This window comes from Homalodisca vitripennis, chromosome 1 (assembly GCF_021130785.1).
Source record: "Homalodisca vitripennis isolate AUS2020 chromosome 1, UT_GWSS_2.1, whole genome shotgun sequence".
Lineage (NCBI taxonomy): Eukaryota > Metazoa > Arthropoda > Insecta > Hemiptera > Cicadellidae > Homalodisca > Homalodisca vitripennis.
In genome coordinates, this window is record NC_060207.1 from 135,149,081 (window position 1) to 135,165,988 (window position 16,908).

Below are 16,908 nucleotides of genomic sequence, written 5' to 3' on the forward strand. Positions count from 1 at the left end.
CTGATGTGTAGTGCTGAGCCAGTAATTCACAACTAATCACATGTCCAGGGGCATAGAGTGGACCGGGCTGACCAGCTTTCTGTCATTTGCATTCTCCAGCCAGACTGGCAAGGTGAACAATGAGCTGCTTCTCACTGATGTGCAGTCCGGCCAGTCTACTCCTCTCAGACAGAGCCGGCCAGCCGAGAACCCAATAGACATGGTGCGAGTCTCTCCTCTCAGGTTAGTGTACACCTGGATTATTCTGTCTAAGTGTGTTACTGTGTTCAGTACATTATTCATCATTTATGATTTCATTACAGAAAAAAATTGAGATTTGACAACTGTTTCAGAAATCAAAAAAACCAAAATTATGTTTGGAATTTATTAAAAAAACCAAAAGCAGCAAAATAGACATTGAAGATTGTGCTATTATCTGGAGTATGTGTATTTGTTAAGCAGTAATTAACAATCTCTGACAAGCTTGGTTTTGACCAATTGTAACTTGTTAAATTTAAGAGATATTTACCTCTGCTTACGTGTTATTCCAATGCAGATATCAAACTCTAGAGATGGACCAAAAAAGCATTTTGTTATTTCACTACTATGTATTCCATAACAGTTTCGTGTTTTATAGTATTATTTAATGATAGTGTAGTGAAATAAAATAATAAACTTGTCAGATAGTGATGATGATTTCTAGTATGAGTTTTAGCAAGGATAATTTCAGTTATGAATCACATGTCTCAATCTTGCAATCTCTTATGAATTCTGTATCTCACTCACTTATGTGTACCATTTTTATTGGTATCAATATAAAATGAATATGTAACTATGTGAACTCTGTCTGAGGAGTATTATTTTACACCAATATAAATATAAATTAACTGTATTAACATTAAAAAAGATGTAGCTTACTTTTTTATGTCTCCAGACAATATTTTGTCGTGGTTTACAAGGATGGACCATTCGAACTGTGGGATCTGAAGGGGTTGGCACTGCTACGAACTATGCCCAAAAAGTTTCCCTTTGTTACTGCTTTGGTGAGTTTGAAGGAATCAAATTTTGTTTAATTTATTTCTTTATAAGTGTTATAAATAGGAAAAATAAACTATTTTTAAATATCATGGTGAAAGTGAAATTTTTAAAATGTAAAATTAAAGATGTATGTACAAAATATGACAATACCCTAATATGATAAACAATTCCTAGATGACCGAGATGATTAGGCATTATTTTTAAAGTATTTTAAGAAAATTTTGAACTAAATCGTTTATTAGGTAAGACAGGCGGGAATGATCTTTGGAGTGTAATTATGGTTTTTTCATTGTTCGGGACAGTAGTTTTGGTAACATTAATGAGATGTATCCTAAAAGTAAATCCCCAAAATTAAAAATACTAAAAATAATGTTATAAATTGGATTGATATACATTAAAGAGAGTTTTTTCAAAGTTCATTATTGATGATGAATTATTTGAAGAAATAGGATTATGGACATTTGCCTACTGTTACAATGAAAGAAACACAATGTTTTGAAGACTGCAATATATCCTCTTCTTTAGTTATCAAATACAAAAGCATAAATTTCAGCATGAAAAATGTTCACTACATATTGATTAGTTAAAGTTTTGCTTACTTAAAGCGGTTTTTATAAGTGTTTGTTTTATTTCTTAACCAGGGATGGCATTAAATATAACTCCTTTAGTTGTTGAAACAATAAATTAATATCCACAGGGATTATGCAGTAAATTGTCGACTAGCAAAATTTAATATTTTTGCTATGGAATATGAAAAGCATTCTGTCTTTGCTAAAATCTTTAACCTCAACAACTTGAATGTTGTTTTAGCAATTTGAAATGAAACGGTTGAAATGTACCTATTGAAAATAAAATTATACTATTGCAATAATGTAAAGACTGTTTAAAATGTTGTAAAGAATGTTTAACTGTTATGCTTAGTGATTTCAGAATATTATTTATATCTCAGTTTCAGTAATTTGGTGGATATTGACAATACATGTAAATTATGTAGTAGAAAAGGCTGAAGAGCTGGCCAAGAAGTGATTGCAATCAATCATATATGTGAAAGTCATAATTAATATTTTTAAACTTAAAGGTGTTCCCTTTACCCCTTTCCCATCCTATGATGGACGTTTTCCAGCATTGTAGAATTTTGCTACTACCATTTGTCGAAGCTGTTCTGCCACAACTATTTCTTTTATAAGTGAGTTTGTACGTAGTTGATGGAAAACCTGAGAAATTGTGAGGCATTCACGCTATTTGGATTTCCAAAATTATGACTGTACATTAGCTGTTTGTGATTTATTTGTAATAAAATATACTGATGTTGGTTTAGAAAGATGTTGATTATGTCAGTAAATATGTCATCTAAGCCTCATTTTATAATTGACCATAAAAATGTCAACAAAAGCTTGTGCTTTTTATGTGATAGATCAGTAAGGGCTGGAAGGCATGAAACCTCTTATTTAGTGAAACTTAAAAAAAATTAGATTTACGTCTTGTAGTTTGTGTAAAAAAATTCCATAATTACCAAAGTAAGGTTTGGAATAGGATAAAAATCACAAGATTCCAGTACCAATCTGAGTGGAATACATCGTGGTGTCATATAATCCTACAAAGTTTCAAACTGTTGTTGGAAAGATGAGAATGTAGGACTGAGAGAATACTTTATTTTCCTCCCTTCATTACAATTTTCTGATGGTGAATCACATCAAGAAGGAACCACTTAAATGAAAAACGGAAAACCAAGCCTATAGCTGTAAGAAAATCTTTTCTACACAGAAAAAAGAATTTCATAACAGAGTTGCACATGCTGTAAAAGTACTATGTATTGGATTGATAGAAAGTTGTTACCTAAGAATATTTAATTAAGAGGTTATTGTCTATTGTGTATTATGTGTGTCAGGAGTGGTCCCCAGTACACAGTGTCAAGTCTCTGCAAGCCAAAACTGTTCAGCGAAAGTCTATAGAGGATTCAACCATCATCAGTCCAGTGTCAGAGTCAGGTATTACAGTTTTCGTTTTTTGCCAATAATAATCTCCCATTCATACTGTTTCTATAATTTTATTTTATGTTGTTATGTTCATGGCAATCAGAACTTTCTTAGATTTCTTACAGAATATTTTGTGTAACATTCAATGGCAAGCTAGCTTGTAGTTTTCGATATTCTTTGACAATTTTATTTTTGTAATAAAAATAGATTTGACACGTACAGTGCTGAATACGCCCTTTAGCGTTATGGTAATACCATAAGCTACTAACACCCATTGTTGTCAAAAACAATGTTTGGCTAGCTGTCATGTTGTATAATTTTGTGATATTACTCAATCACAATTATCACTAATAATCTGCTTTGGCCATTATACAAAGTTACACTTTCATTCAGACCAGTTTGTTTGCAGTTCTCATGAATTGTATGAACTGAAAAATCAGTCTCCAGCCTAGTACATCACTATAAATTTCTGATCACCATTGAACATATAAAATAAAATAATTCAAGTATATTCCTTACATATCAAAGTATTTAACCCTTCAACGCGTTTTGCCGTACTAGGTACGTCATGACACTTTCACTTGAGATCGCGTTTTGCCCGTACTGAGTACGTCATGGAGTAGTCGGTTATTTTTGTAGCTGTAAACAGACAACTATCGAATGTTTTCAATTGAAAAATTTTATACCAAATCGAAAGGAGAAGATTCAAACTTTCGATTAATTGAGTCGATATCTCGAAAAATCGATCTTTAGAAAAAATATCTGAGAAATCAGCTGCATTCAAAACGACGTCATTTGCCGTGCAGCCCGATCGTTTGTCAGATTACGTTTGTTGTTGTTTACAGTCATTGTTAGTGTGATGGTTATGTTCAAACTGACATATTTTTGTGTGTTTTATGTTCCTTTGTTTAGTTATTATTATTAGTTATGCTTATTACTAGTTTTACAAGCTAACTATATTGTTTTGAAGAAGGAAATCCCGTTTTGACAGGAACAATTTGTTGTGTTTTATAAACATGAGTTGGGAATGGTCTTGTAGGTTAGCTAGCTTTTAGGGAAATATTTTAGCATATTTTAGGGAATTTATTTTAAAACTGTTATCGTTTTTGTAAAATGTTTTAAAATCAATATATTATAATATATATATATATATATATATATATATATATATATATATATCAATATATTATTTATTAAAACACAAAACCTCTAAAAAAACCGCCAGAAAAATCAACGCAGGAGGGGGTATGACCATGAAAAAAAAATAACGCGTTGAAGGGTTAATCTTCCCCCCACCCCCCCCCCCCCCCACCCCCCCCCCCCCCCACCCCCCCCCCCCCCCACCCCCCCCCCCCCCCACCCCCCCCCCCCCCCACCCCCCCCCCCCAGCAAAATAAATTCTGAAACTAGTTTAAATTTGGTACAAAAGTTGATCTTACAAATATCTCACCTAAATAATCCATTTTATAGTATGAATGAATTCTTTAAGACTGATATTGATATTAGCTTTTAGATTTTGACTGAGAATATTCTTGTTACATTCCTTGTTTTGTACTTGTTATTTATTGTTATAGGCTACTATACTAATTGTTTAAATTACATTTCTTATCATTATCTATTGTTAAATTTTATTGAATAACTATAGGCTAGGTTAGTCATTGTTTCTGTTAAATTATATGGCTGTTGAAATATGCTAATGAAAGATCGATGCCTTTGTCTTAAAAAAGTAATATTGACGTCAACTATACAAAATGTACATTTGTAATTTGTTGAATAAATTCTTGATTCTAAATTCATTGACCAAGATATTTATGACATCAATTTGTATAACCAAGCTTCAAGATTTATGTGCTTTGTACGAGACAATTTTTTCCACAAGCCATGCTATATAGTATATGAGACTGGGGATGGTCTTGGGCTCTGGGGATCATGTTCAAAGAATTTGTGTATGAAAACTTTTCGCAACTTCTGCCATGAAGACAATTGCAATAGATCTATTTTTAATACATTACTGTAAACAATTGGGAAAAATTGTTTTTGTATGAAATGTAATTGGAATCATATATTTCTTAAATAAACCATACTAATATTTCAGTTATTACAAAAAATCTACCTATTTCTAACCAACTGAGCTTGAAGGACTATTAAGATTTTAAATTAAAAATTCTGGATTTGACCATTAATATTGGATATGATAGAAAGAGCAGGCTTATGTTTTGTTTTGATAAAATCAGAAGGTTATTCACTTCTTTATACAGAAAACACTACAGTAAAACATGAAGTTGTAACTTTTAGGGAGATATTTGTCTCTAGAATGTTGGTAATAATGGATATTTAAAAGATGAAAAACAGTACTTTCTGTGATTGACTAAATTTTTAATCTCCCTTATTGAAACCTGGCATTTTTCTTCCCTACCCAATTAATAATGTAGATATCCATAGACTCCCCCCTTTTTTTATCTCTTTCAGCTTTATTCATCTTTTCCCTATATTTATTCATTTTTGTAGTTACCTTGTCATACATGTTGGTGCTGTCAGAGGCGTCATCACTATCTTGCATGGGGTTGTCTTCCTCCTTGAGGAACAGTTCTAGCAGTCTGGAGAAGGCCACACCAGACAGTATACAGACCACAGGGGTGAGAGTGAGCATCAGCCGCACCATCACACCAGCAAAGTAGACAGCACTGATCGCATAGAGCACCACTGCAACCACATTATAATTATTAACGGACTGGCTCTACCAGATATCTGAAGTTACTAATTAATTTTCAAATTTATTTTCTTTTTTGTTCAACCAAGGAACTTGGACAAATAATGGCTGATAAAAAATGAGATAAAATGATAGCACTTATCACTTATATTAATTGTAAATAATGAATTACAAATCAGCTAATTTAAGAGGATAATTTAATTTTAAAACTAGTCCTTTTGGCTTAGTTAGAAGAAGTAGGTATATTTAGTCACTACTGAAACACTAATAATTTATTTCTTATGTCATTTACATATAATTTGATCTCAAAATTTCCTTGAGATACCAATAAATGGTTCACTAAAAAAAGTTTAGGAAATGTTATAAGCATTCTGGAACAGTTTTGATTTTTGTCTCTATGTCCAAAAAAAAAGTTGTGAATGAAAAAATTGTTAACGACTGCCATATTGGAATCAAATGACGAAACAAGTTGGCCAATGAATAGGGCCAAGATATTTAAATGTCAATTTTCGCACCAAGTTTAAACTCGTTTCAGCATTTATTTTACTAGTTCTTGATGATCACAATGTTTATATGGAAATTACATGTAATTGATATATTGAAAATTGTTTGACATACAACAAAATTGTTTATTATAAAAAGGTTAGGACATATTATGATAATATCCTATATCGAATTCAAGGGATTTTGTTTGAGAATAAGTATGTTCAAGTATGTTTTAATTTTAAATACAAATTTAATCCTTTGACAATTAATATGAATACTGCCACTAGCCTACATATCATGTAAATACTTTTAATTGTTGCACTGAGAACTAGCACAAACAGCTACGCAGCATGCTACCTTCACTAAAGTTGCAATATTTCAGTTATTTAAACTAAATTTTCTTAAATGATATGTAACTGGATTTGTAATAAAAGTAAGTTATTTTTGTAAAATATTAGTTCAATGCTTGAGTTTTGAGTTAGTTTGTTAAACTAAAATTGTTTAAACCGCTAGCATCTTTAAATGAATATGTGTTAAAGTTTACTGAATATTTTTTTAAATAGGATATTATTAATTTTAACATCTATGAAACATTTGGTTTGTATGTATTAGGATTTTAAAGAAAAATGTGCTTTAATAAAAAAAATGCATGCATACATAAGGATAGAATTAAAAAAAACTTAGAATCCAACTGTAGTTAAAAAATTGGTTTACGATACCCATAGGAATGACCCTCATAAAATATCAGACAAGAGTTCTTGAACACATGTATGCAGTGCTGGATTTTGTGATGGAACGCACCATACCAGAACCTCTGATTAGGGGGAAAAGACAATTATAAAATGTAACTATAGAATGTTGAAAACATTGTAGGTCAGTCAATTTTGTGTGTGACTGGGCTGTACTTCTAGCTGTACACAAGTAGCTATCTTACTCATCTCCCTTCTCTCTTGTTGCACCAGTTCAGCCACTGCCACAGTCTTAATAATCTTAAGTCAGTTTACGCTAAACGTCACATCAGCTTTAAAATTGGTTGTACAGTCCCAAAACGAAAACTGTAGAAACTGTATCAAAAGAGAAATATGTTACAGTGAGAATTTTCCCCAATGGATTAAATATGGGTCACATCCTACATTTAAATAAGGCCTGTGTGAATATCTAACCTCAAAAGTGCAGAAATGAGAAAACACATTGTAGCAAATAATCAAAACAACTGATAATTTTGGGATCATAATCAACAGCTTTGAGCCAAAAATCAACTTAATCAACAGATTTTGTACATTAGGGTGACTACATTTCTTAGGTATGGAATGCCTTTTAAATTTATTTTTGGACCTGATTGAACATGAAAGTGTGACATCTCTTGGAATTTTTCAGCCTATCATTAAATGTTCTGAAGGTAAAAAATCAGGTGACATTTGCACAATGGATTAATTGCTGTGCATGTGACAGAGCAGCAGTATTGTTTGGTTGTAAATCTGGAATGTATGTCTTGTATAAAACGTTTCCCTTAATCATTGTTTGGCATTGCTCTAATCACAAGCTAGAACTTTGTGTAACTAATGTGAAACAAATTTATAGTATCAGTCACTTTTAAGTGTTTATTGATAAATAGTATGACTTGTATCACGCCTCGCCAAAGAACAGATTTATGTTTGGTTGGATGCAAATTGGAATTCAACTGCTGAAATCGGATATGTTACGACACACGTTGGGTAGCCTCTAGCTTTTGAAAAGTTTCAGCAGTTTGAGAGAAATACGAAATTTTAGCAAAGCATTTTATGGTAGCTAAAGAAGACCAAACATTATAGTTCAAACGGATGTAAATATGAATATCCACTTAGGAAACTGATTTCTACCTCTTTTGTTCAAGTTTTGACAAATGTGTGATGCACTTAAAGAACCATTAGAAGTTAGTGCAGAACTGTTCCGAAATGTATATTTGTTCTGAGCTAATAAACATCAGCAGATTATAGCTAACACATTTATTACTGCGAAAGAGAGTTCAGAAACACTTTATAAGCAAGCTGTGACATCTGTCAACAACAAAAGATTTATGGGAATCGAAACTGCTAACATAAACTGATTCCTCACTACTTTTTCTGAAGCTGAATAGTCCACCACACACTTGTTTTGACCCTACAAAGTTTGTAGAAATTTGGGTGCTTAAAGTACGGCACTTGCTCTGGATACTAACTGCAAGGTGAGGGAGAGAAGTGGTGCGTAAAATGAAAATCTTTTAATGTTTGGACAATTTTATAAACTGTAAGGTAAAACAGATTTAAGTGCAATATTACACTATGATAAATGATTTCAGAAAATTTTTAAAATAAAATTATTAAAAAAATAAATATAAAATTGTTGGTTAACATGTGTATTTTCAATCCAAATGTATTTACTTTTTTGAAATTACGTAAAAATATCAGTTTTAATGATGTACACTTTTCCAATCTTGTTCATATCAGTCACAGATTACTTGAACAGAAGTGAAATTGGCCTACTTTAAATTTTTAATGAAATTAAAATTTAACAGGTCAATGGGTTTGGTCAGGAAAAAAATGTTCCTGTAGACGTCTTAATGTAATTTAAAATTGAAATCAAAATTGAGAATGCCAAGATAAATTATTTCCACTCCATTTGTTTATGATGGTCCCTGAAACATCTAAAAATATTGTTTTTAGAAGTCTATATTTCAATATTACATACCTCCTCAAGAATTTTTTTTTTGAGAGTACAATATGAGACATTCTTTATGAACAAATAACATTTAAAGCAACCAATATGGAAAAAAGTGTGAGCCTTAATGAGCATTAGCTCAAATTAATCGACTAATTTTGACAAAACTGCGAGGCTGGCCTTAAATACTCAAACAAATTTCAAGCTTTTATTACATAAACTAATGAAATAAAAGAAATTTCATAACCATTGGTAACTTATTTACAAATGTACACAAACACTTTTCATGACCATTTTTTAATAATTACACACCATATACTATAGGATCTTGTGTTGATGTGAAAGTCCAAGATCTTGTGTTGATGTGAAAGTCACTCACCGAACACTCGCTCGTCGTTGATCTCCTTAATGCAGTACCAGAGCCCCACGGGGAAAGTGGTTACTAGGATGTGCAAGTCAAAGAAGAATGAGAACCAGGTGGTCGGCTGGTGCTCGGACACTGAGGCAATGATTGGGATGTGAATCTTGGCATAGCCTGTGTCCCACAGTGAGTAAAACCTACGGATAAGTACAAGATACATAAGTACAAACCTACGGTTAAGTTACAGTGACACTTCCATGGACATTTAAACAAGTTCTATTATATGTATGTTTTAGTAAGTATATTCTACTATGACTGGACTGTTCTATTTCCTGGTGTACCATCTAATATGTTTATGAACTCATGTAGATATTAAAAGGTATTTTCTCCAATATAGGCTGAGCCACAACTGCATGGAATTTCATACACTGCAAGGTGTATTCAGAATTGGATATTTGTTTTTCTGTCCACTATTCCTTCTAATGCTCATGGTTTGTTTCTAAATATCCATTATCATTGTAATTCCCATTGTGTGTTATTTTATAGTCTATTCATGTTACCTATTTTCATTGTCTGTTGTTCTCTATGCATATTTGGCTGAACATTAGCTAAACACATCACAACAACTATAATAATGAAATAAACCTTTAGATCTTAATGTTTACAAAGCCTAATTGTCTATAGGAAATCTCAAGAACGAATTGAGCTAGACTGCAAGAAACTACACTGTAACCAGTTATGTGACATATAGTTCGGAGTAATCAGACCTTGTTTCTATGGGATTATTGTTTGTTGTTATCTATTCATATACAATTTTCTGTTTATCCACTCACCTTTCTTTTAAAGTTCATTGTTTATTGTTCCCTATAATGTTTACAATTAGTTTTTCCCTATACATAAAAAAAATGTATTACCATTATCTATTTTAATATTAAAAGATCAGTTTGCTGTTTTATATCCATGTTATCTCAATGTTTATTATGTTTCTTGCTATCTATCCAAGTTTCGGCCAGTGGTTATTGTTTCGTTGTTCTCTATTCATGTTCTCCCAAACGTTCATTAAGTGTTTAGTTTGATTGAAACAACTAACTGACTAAATAACCGTGAAGTGTCTGTATATATACATTTTGATATTTGTCTGTTAATAATTACTGTTTATTAATCAATCAATTTAATTCATCATCATAATAATTATCATAACTGTAATTAAATGTACAACAAACACCAGCAGACTGACCTGCCACTCCACGGGGCAATGACGCCAGCATATGTGAGGGCTACTACAGTACAGAACACGAGCCCTGCAGTGGCAAGAGCAGCAAACACAAAGAAGTACTTGAACTCTGCTTTGGAGAGGAAGCTCTGGATGTACTTGAGAGCCGATATGGCTATCAGTAGTACGAACACTCCTGTAGAGGCAAATAGAATGAAAGTTTATATTAAAATATGCTAAGTACTTCAGATACATTCCATAACCTATAAAAAGTCACTTAGTTTTAATGTCTTACAGATATTTTTCATAAAGTGATGGATACAAAATGTGTTTGTGCATATGTGATTTAGCTGAAATTTATTCATTTAGAAAATACAAGTTTACTTCAGAATGCGTGTTTAAATATAGAATATAATGAACTGAATTAGTAAACACAGGTTACTCTTTGAAATTGTTTTTAAACTAAGAATGTTTTGGTTTCAGATGCCCAAAGCAAATCAGTAGTCCAAAGACTAGGCTTTGTTCTCTCCATACAATATATAACAATTGCCACAAATTACATAGTTAACAGAATTTTAAATTAAATTACAAAGATAGCTTTTGTCCAATTTGATGTGGTAAGTGATTCATTATATTTAGGGCAAATAATTTTGTGCACCAATATTAATCACATATTTTCGTACAAAAGTAGGATTTAATGTTCTAACACAACAGGTTGTACGGGCTCTGCAGTAGGAATACTGAAAAGAAACTAAAATACGAGCTAAAAAGAGATTTATTAATACAGTGCACCATCTAGATTGTATTTACATTTTATCTCAGCCTTTTTTATGTATATAATAGAGCGGAATAAAGATAGACATTTTTTATATCTTTTCTTAATAACAAAATATTCAAACCAACAATAAATTCCAATTTCAATTTCAAATCTCTCTATTCATACATTGCATAAAATTATGCATGAATAGTGTCATATTGTACATGATTTATTACAATCAAATTAACTACAGGGTAAGCTCTAAATAGAACATTGGTTATAAATTTCTTTCATTTAATTGCAGATTTGCTATAAAAATCAACTCAAACTTGAATTCACTAGTGTACAAGAACCTGAGTAAACATAGTTATGACCATTTACCAATTTTTCTCTGCACTTCTGTCATCCAGTTATCTACTGAAATATTACAATATAATGCAACAAACCTGAGGCAGCCATGTGTTCACTGGTACGGATGGGCTGGAAACCGACAAATGGTATCTGCATGGAGAACAGCAACCCGAGGATGTAGAAGGCAGTGTAACTAGTAAATAGGCGGTTGGAGTATCGGCCCATTACTAACAGTGCAAACACGTGCAAGGGGATCAGATTGATGATGAATACGTAGCCACCCCATGCTGAAACCTAGGCACATAGGACATGTTTATGTTCACTCAGTAGTATCAGGACATTGTAAGCTAACATCCATGTTGCCATCAGTGATAAAATTGTGAGAAAATCATCAATGTATTGTGCAATAGCTTTTACATACTGCTTTCAGAACCTATCTAGATGGATTGATTGTAACTGAAAAAGACAATTTATTCAGAATGTTTATACAAAATATAACAATATTAATGTTTTTGATATATTCACTTATAAACAGAACAATAAAAAAACACAGCTTTTTGACAATATGTTCACTTAGGACTCGAGAAAATGAGGGAACTTCTCAATGCACTTAGTTCTAATTAAAAAAAACCTTTGCTTGCACCACTTCCAGAGTGACAGCATATTCAGGATAGATAAGGATGGTGATAGGAACCACCTTATGTCACACTATAGTTACAATTATACACTAAAAAAAGATAAGAAATGAATTCAAAGAAACTAACCCATAATATTACGGAATACATTTTCTGAAAAGCACACTAAATAGTCCTGTGAGATAGCAGCACAACTCATCAGGTGTGATGCAAAACACCAATATTAGCGCTCTTGTTAAAAACCCTTAAAATCATACAAGGACAAGTCTTGCTTATCTGGACCTTTAGTTAGTCCTCTGTAAACTCCTCTTAGCACAAACATTTTTGATAGCAATATTTATATCAGTATTAAGTCTGCTTTTACAGAATAGCTATATTCTACTTGCACAATAAATTTTCACTTAGTTTTCTTTTTATATGTTCAAACTTGAAGTGGTGACTGTAGTATATTTTACATCTATGTTTCTATTGAATATTGCTTTTACTTCTTTTTTAAGTTTAAAATACATGATGAATGGTGTGTAAAAATAATAGGATTATGCATGTTTTCTACAGTTTTAATTCTTAAGTATGAAAGTAGACTGATACCACTATGTGGGAAGTATAGAGTCATTGTAATAGAATGGTAATAGCATGGATAATAGGATTAGGCAGATCTACAAAAATTGTTAGACGATTCCACAACCACCTAAATGACTTCAGTAATTTAGACAGTCTGGTCCTATCAAGTTTATATTTTGTGATAGCATCTGTAACTGAAATCCACATGGACTTATGAAAGCTGGAACAAATATAAATGAGACTATTGATTCTGAACAAGTAATATCCAAAGAGAATAGACAGCTCTGTCTAGTGTGTATTGGTGACCATGGATAGAATGAGAAGAGGCAGTTATTTTTCGATTCCATCTAGTTTTGCACAATATTCATAATGTTGAAGCAACAAGTCCATCTCCGCAAAACAATATTATCATGAAGGCAAAAAAAAACCAGCAAAAACTCTGCAAAGATTGAATGAACAGTTTGAAGGACAAACAAGGTCCAAGACATGAGTTTTTGGCTGGCTAAACAGTACAAGAAGGGCGGGAAAGTGTTGAGATGAAGAATGTGATCGCTATTCTCGGACCAACATCAAATAAAACTTTTGCTAAATTTGTGAAAGTGTTAAATCAATAAATAGAAATGTTAAAAAATTAATACTTGACTTATTGCTTAATATTGCTTATTATTGCTACTTATTGCTTATTACTGTAAGCTGGACCGTACTCAGCTTTGGCGGTCCCCAGAAGATATTTAGCCGAGCTTCGACATGTTCCCACCACCACGTACCTGCCACTCCACTTCATCCCCCCCACCATTATCCCATTGACAATTATCCCAGTGTCCACGAAATAATAATTTGTTTTGAATTTTTTCTTTTGAACACCCATAATATGTTTCAAACTTATTTCAGACTGTCTTTACAAAGTTTGAAATTCATATTCATGCTGTGTATTTTTGCTTGTGAAAATGTTACTACAAGCCTAGTTGCTTTAACTAATTAATGCATTATGCTGTCAGATTTATGGCTATTATAGGGTTATATGAAAATTCTTTTCCAAAATATTATAGTCATTTAGTTTCAATAGAAGTACAAGCCCCACTTGTACAGTTTTGTGCTACAATGCAAGTTGGAGAACATATTTGTTATAAATTATGTTTATTATTTTAAAATACAAAAAACTTAAAAATGGATGATGAAAAAAATTAAATATGAAACTCACCATATAAAAGTAGGAAAGTGCAGCAAGGCATGCCCAGAATATTGATCCAGTCTTAACAGATTTTACCTAAAACAAGAGATGAGAACATATTATTGAAACAAAATTTGATAATATGTACAAAATATTTCTATCAGATAATAAAATAAAGTTAAATAACTTTGTTGTAAAAAATATATCAATGATACAAATTAAGAAAATGCATATTGCAAAATAACTAGTTAAATTAGTCTAAAAATTAAAATTAAAAATTGAAATGACATGAAATTTCTTCTAGTTTTTAAATATTAAAATGAAAAATTTTTTCAAGACCAGCAAACAGGAGGTGCAGTGCTCTAAGCAAGTTTTTTTAATGCAATGATCCATTTGTTACTTAATCAAAAGAAAGTAAATTTTTCACTGATTTCAAAAGTACCATAATATGGTATTGTATGTTATATTTTCATTGTGGCTTCATCAATTAATTCATAAAAACAACATTTTTGTATGGCTGTTTGAAGAGAAATTTTATTATACTTCACTGGATGGTACTTCACTGCACCTAGTGCTTGAATCAGCTGTTTAGTGAAACGTATAAATCATGTGATAACGTTAGTCTAAAAAGGACTGTTACTGACATTTTTGTGACTGATTAGCACAATAGGATGTTAGTATAATATTTTATAATCTTAAAAAATTAATATATCAGAATAATTAAACAACCTAATTACATTTTTAACACAACTTATTTTAATGGAGAGTATAGTAATATGTGTCTTTTTAACAGCAACAACACAATTTATTAATCAACTGATGAGTTATGGTAGTATTTTAAAGTTTATAGTAACATGTAGGCAATAACTTTGTTCATTATTAAATAAAATGGGAACTTTATAAAATTACATGATATTAATCAAATGGACCAATTGTATTATTGCTGTTACTGACTATAATTACAATCTTCCTAAAATTTGTGCACCAGTAAAAATTAGACAATAGAAATTCTTTCCAACTAGCACAAAACACTGGAACAATGCTTCACACTACAAAACATCTGCTAAACAGATGTATTAGATTAGTACCTACCTGAACAATATTTATAATGGTGAATAAAATTTGTATTTTCGTACATTTTATTAATTTTAAATAGTAGGACAGCTATCTCTGAGAATAAAATTAATTAAAAGAAACAGAAGAGATTTACAATACAGACTAATATTTCAAATTTAAAGGGTAAGCCTTTTTTTTTTTTTTTTTTTTTTTTTTTTTTTTTTTTTTTTTTTTTTTTTTTTTGCAAGTAGAAATCACTGAGTATTATACCAACCATAGAGTGAAAAATTATAATATATAACATCTTTAGGTGTCTAATTAGTTTCTTAAATTTCAAGAAGACGAGGATTTCTCATTTCAAATTAAGAAAAAAAGTTATGTTTGGTCTTCCTACATATCTGTTTCAGGTGTGTCTACATGCATGCACGCCCACATGTGAGGAGAAATTTTACTGTTGTTAATTTCTTTAAAACATGTTCTATACTTTACAAATATTCTGATGACTTAAAATTAGACAGTAAGCAAACAAATTTTTAACTTCACTATACGATAGTAATATTTAAAGAGTTAACATTATATTTATATTTCTACACTCATAACTAGGACCCTTAATAGTATTAAAACTCTATTGCTGAAAACTGAAAATATAATTAAAATAAAATACAAAAAGTTAGAGGTAATTCATCATATACAAGTATCTTTTTTTATGAAATATAAAGATTGTGTGAATTAACAACCAAGGTAAAAACAAAGCTCTGAGTAATATATATGACATTTTGTTATACTTTTTATGTGAAATAACAGTATTCTATTTGAAGAAATAACAATGATTGTTTTGAACTTGAGCCCATGTGTGGTACTGACCCACAGGTAGTAGGTGAACTGCAAAGCAAAGATTGCGATGCCCTCATTGTCGTAGCTCCCTGCGACGGAGCGGCTGATGTAGCCAGGCACAATGGCGATGAAACAGGCAGCAAACAGTCCGGCGCCAGCACTCCACAGCTCCTTGGTCAGGAGGTATGTTGAGACGGCTGTGAGACCACTGTCACAGACACACATTATACAATTCACCCAATATGAAAAAAATATACCACTTATAAAATTATGATTATAAAATACCACTTTTACTTTTATTTTTCCGGACATTTGCTATTGTATAGTGAAACAAAAAATCAGTAAGACCAAGTTTCGAGATCTGCAATCTGATCTCTTCTTCAGGTAAATAACTAACCTAATACATAATTACAAACTAGGTTAAAATAAACAAATCATACCAAAGCATTATGGCACGCCTAAGTCAGGAATCACAACCACCATATTGTGTGTCAACTTCACTAACTCTAAAACATGCACTTAATAAAAAAAACTATACACAACACTAATCATTAAAACTGAACTACAGAATACAGGTCTCAATACGTCTGCATTCATCTAACAACCACCTACGACTGACCAGAGGCCAATAGCAAATGGAAATCGTCACGGCAGAAAGAAACGTAGTGTCACTGATTTTTGTTTCACAAAACAATGGCAAATGTCCCGAAAAATCCTGTTTCCTTCACAATCTTATCATCAAAAATAAACCTCAAACAAAGAACTTTTACTTTCTCACACATCATGTTTTATACTGGTCCGGAAAAAGACATTTCATGAATATGTTTTGGGCCTCATGATGAAAAAATATAAAATTTTGTGAGAATGTTTACCATATCTGTTGGTACTGTGAAACAATTTATTTAACATGCAAATGTCATACATTCTCAGTAGTTTGCCAAAACTTTTTTACGGTAATAATTAACAATTCAGTTTAGGAGCTAGCGTTATCTCTTATAATATATTTCTTAACAACCTGCTAGTTGTGAATTGAATCCCTCATATAATAAATTCAAGTTCCATTTGGCTTGTTATTCTTTTATTGGAAACTATTTATATTGGAAA

General features: G+C 31.5%; 2 protein-coding genes across 2 annotated transcripts in view; one reads left to right on the forward strand and one right to left on the reverse strand.

Annotated features, from left to right (window-relative positions):
- LOC124353272 (WD repeat-containing protein 11-like) overlaps positions 1–3,049 on the forward strand; it is a gene marked incomplete at its 5' end in the record, with an annotated part of 36,732 nt that extends 33,683 nt beyond the window's left edge. The window contains 3 exon segments of the mRNA XM_046803199.1: positions 49–222; positions 914–1,022; positions 2,906–3,049. Of these exon segments, the coding sequence (XP_046659155.1) occupies positions 49–222; positions 914–1,022; positions 2,906–3,034 (412 nt within the window).
- A 571-nt stretch (positions 3,050–3,620) lies between these two features.
- LOC124353288 (dolichyl-diphosphooligosaccharide--protein glycosyltransferase subunit STT3B-like) lies at positions 3,621–16,037 on the reverse strand. Its single transcript, XM_046803200.1, has 7 exons — positions 15,835–16,037; positions 13,945–14,010; positions 11,643–11,841; positions 10,464–10,635; positions 9,245–9,423; positions 5,506–5,696; positions 3,621–3,632 (listed from the first exon to the last, which is right to left on the reverse strand). Exons 1-7 carry the CDS (start codon positions 16,027–16,029, stop codon positions 3,621–3,623), a joined length of 1,014 nt encoding a protein of 337 aa, XP_046659156.1. The 5' UTR covers positions 16,030–16,037.
- Positions 16,038–16,908: the final 871 nt, after the last annotated feature.